Source organism: Nansenia antarctica (assembly GCF_963989245.1).
Source record: "Nansenia antarctica genome assembly, chromosome: 10".
NCBI lineage: Eukaryota > Metazoa > Chordata > Actinopteri > Argentiniformes > Microstomatidae > Nansenia > Nansenia antarctica.
Window position 1 is genome coordinate 24,079,449 of NC_137680.1, and position 6,959 is coordinate 24,086,407.

Sequence of the window (6,959 nt, forward strand, 5' to 3'; positions counted from 1 at the left end):
CAACTCTCTTCACCATTTATATCAATGAAATAGGATTAATCTCTAATGCTGCTGTTCATTTGTATGGGGATGACACAATCTTGTATTGCTTTGCATCCTCTATCAACCGTGCCTTCGAGGCTTTGCAGACTGCTTTTGATGCCCTTCAGTCCCAGCTGTTTCAGCTCAGACTGGTGTTGAATACAGGGAAGACCAAAGTCATGCATTTTTCCAATAACAAGCGGGTGCCAAGTGCTCTTCCTGACATTGTATCATGTCAGGGTTCACCTATTGAGCTTGTACCAAACTACAAATACCTTGGCATTCAACTGGACGACAGCCTCTCTTTTCAATTGCATATAGACAACCTTCTAAAGAAACTAAAATTGAAGCTAAGCTTTTTCTTTAGAAACAAGTATTGTTTCTCAGCTGCTGCAAGAAAACGTCTGGTTGCTGCCACCTTTCTGCCTCTCTTGGACTACGGTGATGTCTTGTACATGAATGCCTCTGCTACCTCTCTTCAACATCTGGATGCAGTTTACCATGGCGCGTTAAGATTCATAACAGGCTGTAAACCCCTTATACATCACTGTGTGCTATACTCTCTGGTGAACTGGTCATCTCTCTCTATCCGCCAACCCTTCACTGGTATATTTTCATTTACAAATCCATCCTTGGTCTGCTCCCCTCCTACCTTTCTAACCACCTGTCACGCAAGCAATCCGTCTACGGCCTTCGCACAAAGGACATCATCACATACTCCATCCCCTTGGTCCGGACCATGAAAGGCAAAAGGGCGTTCTCATTTGCAGCCCCTTCCTCTTGGAATTCATTACAGCAGAGTCTGAAACTGTCTCAGCTGATCCCTCTTTCCAGTTTCAAGCTCTTGCTGAGAGGCATACAGTGCGAGTCCAGGATTTGTTCTTGCTATTAAGTTGACCCTCCCTTTTGCCCATTACTGATCCCTCCCTGTCCCTAGATCTTTAGCTGTCTAGTTTTAGGTTTAGTTTTAGATTATCTTAGACTGTTTTAGACTAGTTTTAGTTTTAGACTATGTAGTTTTTAGTTCAGTTTTTAGACTATGTAGGCCAGGTTTTGTATTGTATTTGTTTGTGGTGGATGTTGTATGGTCACACTTGAAAATGAGCCCTTGGGGCTCAATGTGTTTCTTACCTGTATAAATAAAGGTTAAATAAAAAAAATAAAAAAAATACCTCCCACCTCACTGTTACCCCTCTACATACCTCCAACCTCACTGTTACCCCTCTACATACCTCCCACCTCACTGTTACCCCTCTACATACCTCCCACCTCACTGTTACCCCTCTACATACCTCCAACCTCACTGTTACCCCTCTTCATACCTCCCACCTCACTGTTACCCCTCTACATACCTCCCACCTCACTGTTACCCCTCTACATACCTCCAACCTCACTGTTACCCCTCTACATACCTCCAACCTCACTGTTACCCCTCTACTAGGGCTGGGCAAACGATAACAATTTCTTTTTCGATAATCACAAGAATTAACGATCAATTATCGATTAATTGATAAGCTTTTTTTTCATTAAAACAACGCCTAGGGCAGAAATAACAAGCATGTTTTCCTTGGGGAAAAAACGTTATTCTTGATTTCTATGCCCCTGGTTATGGAACGTCGCGATGGAATAGGATATGCTGGCTCGACTATTTGCATGAGCGCACGAAATCCTCTACCCTCGACAAAACTGAGCGGCAGAATATCTGTTTCGATTAATTTGCAGATGGCCATCGTTACTTTCTCTTCTCGTTGTGCATCACACCTCCCGCGTATTAGATGAGACGTGATGGAGGGCTGAGAAGGTAGCGAAGGAGCAATCAGGGTCGGATGTCCTGTTTGCAGGTGGTATTTCATCAGGGTCGTCGTCGTGTTGTATTTATATGTCACTGCGCAGTGTTTGCAATGAGCGGCGTAACTTGTTGCATCATGCCGTACTGCGTTGCGAAATTCAATGCGAAGGCAAATGCAAAGTTCATTTCTCACACATAACGTGGACAAACTAATTTCCACTCAATTTATTAATGATTATCGAGCAAAATATTTTGTGATCGACCAAGATCCTTATCAATCAATTATCGATCGTCGATCATTGATGCCCACCCCTACCCTCTACATACCTCCAACCTCACTGTTACCCCTCTACATACCTCCCACCTCACTGTTACCCCTCTACATACCTCCCACCTCACTGTTACCCCTCTACATACCTCCCACCTCACTGTTACCCCTCTACATACCTCCCACCTCACTGTTACCCCTCTACATACCTCCAACCTCACTGTTACCCCTCTTCATACCTCCCACCTCACTGTTACCCCTCTACATACCTCCAACCTCACTGTTACCCCTCTTCCATACTTTGGGCCAATCCCAATTCACCCCTACGGCTTCGTTTTCACCCCTATGGCTTCGTTTTGCGCGTTCACGTTTAGGGTAGGGGTGTCCCAATTCATATTTCACAGAGGGGAAGGGGTAAGGGGGAGGGCTATCCATGGCTTCGTTTCGAGCGATTTCAGGACCAGACTAGCTTTGAAGCCGTACCCCTTGATTCCAACATGCATCGCGAATCATCTACAGAAATTTTATGTCGCTCTATTCAATGCGGAAATGTCATTTTACTTTCTCAGTAATTACTTATTAATAAAGATTTGAAAAATTATGATAACCATCTTATTATCTTAGTTTAATGTCATTACAATGCATCATAGACCAGTCACCCTGTTCCTCTGCCCCGGCGTCAGTCCAATGGAATCGTCAAGCACAGCCTTCCCCATAGAAATACATCGGTGCGCGATTAACATTTCAGAGATGTACAATCATGTTTATTTAGAAATAAATTGTGGTGTTTGACAGCGGATGATGGTAGACATATTTAATGTAAAGTTATCTATCTAAAGCTGATCTATCTAAAAAAAAGTTATCTATCTAAAGCATGATAGGCGCGAATTTCCCCCCCTTGGTGGTATATGACGCTATAGTTGTATTGCGGCACTTATTATACCAAAACAACTCGCAATCTAATCCGAGCAGTTGTTATTATGTAATATTATCGATGGATGTGTCATTTTTGATGGAGGGCAGTGAGCGGGAGACTCATCAAGGACATGTAGTTAATTAATGCAGTGGACAGCGGCTGTTTCTCCAGCATTCCTGTCACATCGGATTTCCGAACGTCATAAAAATAAATCTGTAAGTCATGCATTTTTCCACGTTTCCCATTGATGGCATATGAGGCCGTAAATGTAACTAAAGTTCAGCCGCGAAGTTGTTGCACTGTTGTCCTAAATCAGTGCAGACTGGCAGGGTAGGAGCACAGGTTTCATACAGGTTAGAGCGCCGATATTCAACGGCCCTGGCCAGCAGAGATCACTGTTCTTATGATGACTGATGGATCAGATGATTCACTGACTCAGACAAATGTACTTGTTGTAAGTCTCTTTGGGTAAAGGCGTCTGCTAGATGACTAAATGTAAATGTCTGTGTCTGTCTGTCTGTCTGTGCATGTGTGTGTGTCTGTGTGTGTGTGTCTGCATCTGTCTGTGTGTGTCTATGTGAGTGTGTGTGTCAGTCTCTGTGTGTGTGTGTGTGTGTGTGTGTGTGTGTGTGTGTGTCTGCGTCTGTCTGTGTGTGTCTATGTGAGTGTGTGTGTCAGTGTCTGTGTGTGTGTCTGCGTCTGTGTGTGCCTGTGTGTGTGTGTCTGTCTGTGTGTGTGTGTGTCTGCGTCTGTCTGTGTGTGTCTATGTGAGTGTGTGTGTCAGTGTCTGTCTGTCTGTGTGTGTGTGTGTGTGTCTGCGTCTGTGTGTGTGTGTGTCTGTCTGTGTGTGTGTGTGTCTGCGTCTGTCTGTGTGTGTCTATGTGAGTGTGTGTGTCAGTGTCTGTGTTTGTGTGTGTGTGTGTGTGTGTGTGTGCCTGTGTGTGTGTGTCTATGTGAGTGTGTGTGTCAGTGTCTGTGTGTGTGTCTGCGTCTGTGTGTGCCTGTGTGTGTGTGTCTGTCTGTGTGTGTGTGTGTCTGCGTCTGTCTGTGTGTGTCTATGTGAGTGTGTGTGTCAGTGTCTGTCTGTCTGTGTGTGTGTGTGTGTGTGTGTGTGTGTGTCGGCGTCTGTGTGTGTGTGTGTGTGTCTGTCTGTGTGTGTGTGTGTGTGTCTGCGTCTGTCTGTGTGTGTCTATGTGAGTGTGTGTGTCAGTGTCTGTGTTTGTGTGTGTGTATGAGTGTGTGTGTGTGTGTGTGTGAGTGTGTGTGTCCTCACCCAGCATGGCTGTGTTGTTGCCCCTGGCGACAGGCTTGGGGGGGGGCAGCGGGGGTTGCTTGGCGACGGGCTGGGGGGCCGGCAGCGAGACCACTGGTGCATTCTGGGAGTTGGAGGCCGCTGACGAGCCGGTCCTAGAAGGCTTGGCCACAGCAGAGGTGGTGGTGGGGGTGGAGGGGGGGCGGGGGGACCCCCCCTCGCTGCCAGGCTCGGGGGCGGAGCTTAGCAGCCACTTGGGGGGCATGACGGACTGTTTGGGGGGGAGGGGCTCCCGGAGAGTGTCCCGCAATGCATCATGGTCCGGAACAAAATGGCTGTCGGACTCTGCAACACAGACGCAGGGAGAAGGCGTTATACACACACACACACACACACACACACACACACACCTAGACAGACACAGACACACACATTCAGAGACACAGACACAGACACAGACACAGACACGCACACGCACACTGACGCGGACAAGGACACACACACACACAGAGACACACACAGAGACACACACACACAGACACACACAGAGACACACACACAAAGACACACACTGAGACACACACACACAGAGACACACACACACACAGAGACACACACAGAGACACACACAGAGACACACACACACAGAGACACACACACAAAGACACACACAGAGACACACACACACACAGAGACACACACAGAGACACACACACAGAGACACACACACACACAGAGACACACACAGAGACACACACACAGAGACACACACACAGAGACACACACAGAGACACACACACACAGAAACACACACAGAGACACACACACACAGAGACACACACACAGCGACAAACACAGAGACACACACACACGGCTGAGGTTTGTTGAAGGGGTTATAAAGACATCACACAGGCAAGAGTACGTAAGTAGGACAGAGAGAGAGAATGAAGAGAGAGAGAGAGAGAGAAAGATGAGAGAGAGAAAGAAGAGAGAGAATGAAGGAGAGAGAGAGAGAATGAAGGAGAGAGAGAGAGGGAGAGAGAGAGAATGAAGGAGAGAGAGAGAGAAAGAGAGAGAGAATGAAGGATAAGTGTCAGGGGAGATAACACACTCATGGGTGCTGACATCTAAAAGCAGAGGCAGAGGCTAGGTGAGGCTAACCAACACACGCTCTCAGTGAGCAGGCTAGGTGAGGCTAACCAACACTAGCTCTCAGTGAGCAGGCTAGGTGAGGCTAACCAACACACGCTCTCAGTGAGCAGGCTAGGTGAGGCTAACCAACACTAGCTCTCAGTGAGCAGGCTAGGTGAGGCTAACCAACACTAGCTCTCAGTGAGCAGGCTAGGTGAGGCTAACCAACACATGCTCTCAGTGAGCGGCATCCATTAGCGTACTTTCACATTCGCTTTCAACAGGAAGGCTAATCGCTCATTCTAGGAGTGGTATCCATTAGCCGACAGCTATATAACTCCCAAGAGTGTATGCTAATGGTGGTGTAATGGCGGTGGCTGTTAGCTAGCTTAGCTAGCTTAACATCTCTCAGTGTTTAGGCTAATGGTTGGAGTCGGTCGGTCACGTGTGTGAGGGTTGAGCCAACTGCTTTAGCTCTGGAAGGCAGGAGAGAAAAGAAGAGGAGGAGGAGCAGAGAAGAGGAGGAACAGAGGGGAGGAGAGGAGAGAGGAGGAACAGAGGGGAGGAGAGGAGAGAGGAGGAACAGAGGGGAGGAGAGGAGAGAGGAGGAACAGAGGGGAGGAGAGGAGAGAGGAGGAACAGAGGAGAGGAGAGGAGAGAGGAGGAACAGAGGGGAGGAGAGGAGAGAGGAGGAACAGAGGGGAGGAGAGGAGAGAGGAGGAACAGAGGGGAGGAGAGGAGAGAGGAGGAACAGAGGGGAGGAGAGGAGAGAGGAGGAACAGAGGGGAGGAGAGGAGAGAGGAGGAACAGAGGGGAGGAGAGGAGAGAGGAGGAACAGAGGAGAGGAGAGAGGAGGAACAGAGGGGAGGAGAGGAGAGGAGAGGAGAGGAGAGAGGAGGAACAGAGGGGAGGAGAGGAGAGAGGCCGAGTTATTAACAAGCCTCAAAGCTGGAGCAGGGCCCCAGGGAGGGGGGGGGGGGGGGGGGAGGGGGGGGAGAGGCTCCCAGCTATATCTGGAGGACAGGGGGGGAGAGAGAGGGAGAGAGAGAGAGGGGGGGGGGGGTAGAGAGAGAGGGGGAGGGGGGTAGAGAGAGAGGGGGGGTGTAGAGAGAGAGGGGAGGGCTAGGGAGAGAGAGAGAGGGGGGGGGCTAGAGAGAGAGAGAGAGAGAGAGGGGGAGGGGGGTAGAGAGAGAGAGAGAGAGAGTGGGGGGAGGGGGGTAGAGAGAGAGAGGGGGGAGGGGGGTAGAGAGAGAGAGAGAGAGAGGGGGGAGGGGGGATAGAGAGAGAGAGGGAGAGGGGGGTAGAGAGAGAGAGAGGGGAGGGGTTAGAGAGGGAGAAGGGGGGGAGAGAGAGAGAGAGGGCAGCTGAGAGGAAATGGAGAAAAACTGGCCTCTCTGATGACCTTAACCTCTATCACTCTCTCCTCTCCAACTACGCCTCTTCTGCATCAGCTGCTAAAGCATCCTACTATCATTCCAAAATACATTATTCTGCCTCTAATCCTAGAAAACTGTTCTCCACTTTCTCCACACTCCTTAATCCACCTCCTCCCCCTCCTCCTTCTTCCCTGTCTGCCGATGAC

General features: G+C 49.1%; 1 protein-coding gene across 1 annotated transcript in view; it reads right to left on the reverse strand.

Moving 5' to 3' along the window:
* phactr4b (phosphatase and actin regulator 4b) overlaps window positions 1-6,959 on the reverse strand; it is a gene marked incomplete at both ends in the record, with an annotated part of 29,243 nt that overhangs the window by 20,283 nt on the left and 2,001 nt on the right. The window contains one exon of the mRNA XM_080541109.1: window positions 4,268-4,591. Coding sequence (XP_080397235.1) covers window positions 4,268-4,591 — 324 coding nt within the window. The remainder of the gene's footprint in view (window positions 1-4,267; window positions 4,592-6,959) is intronic.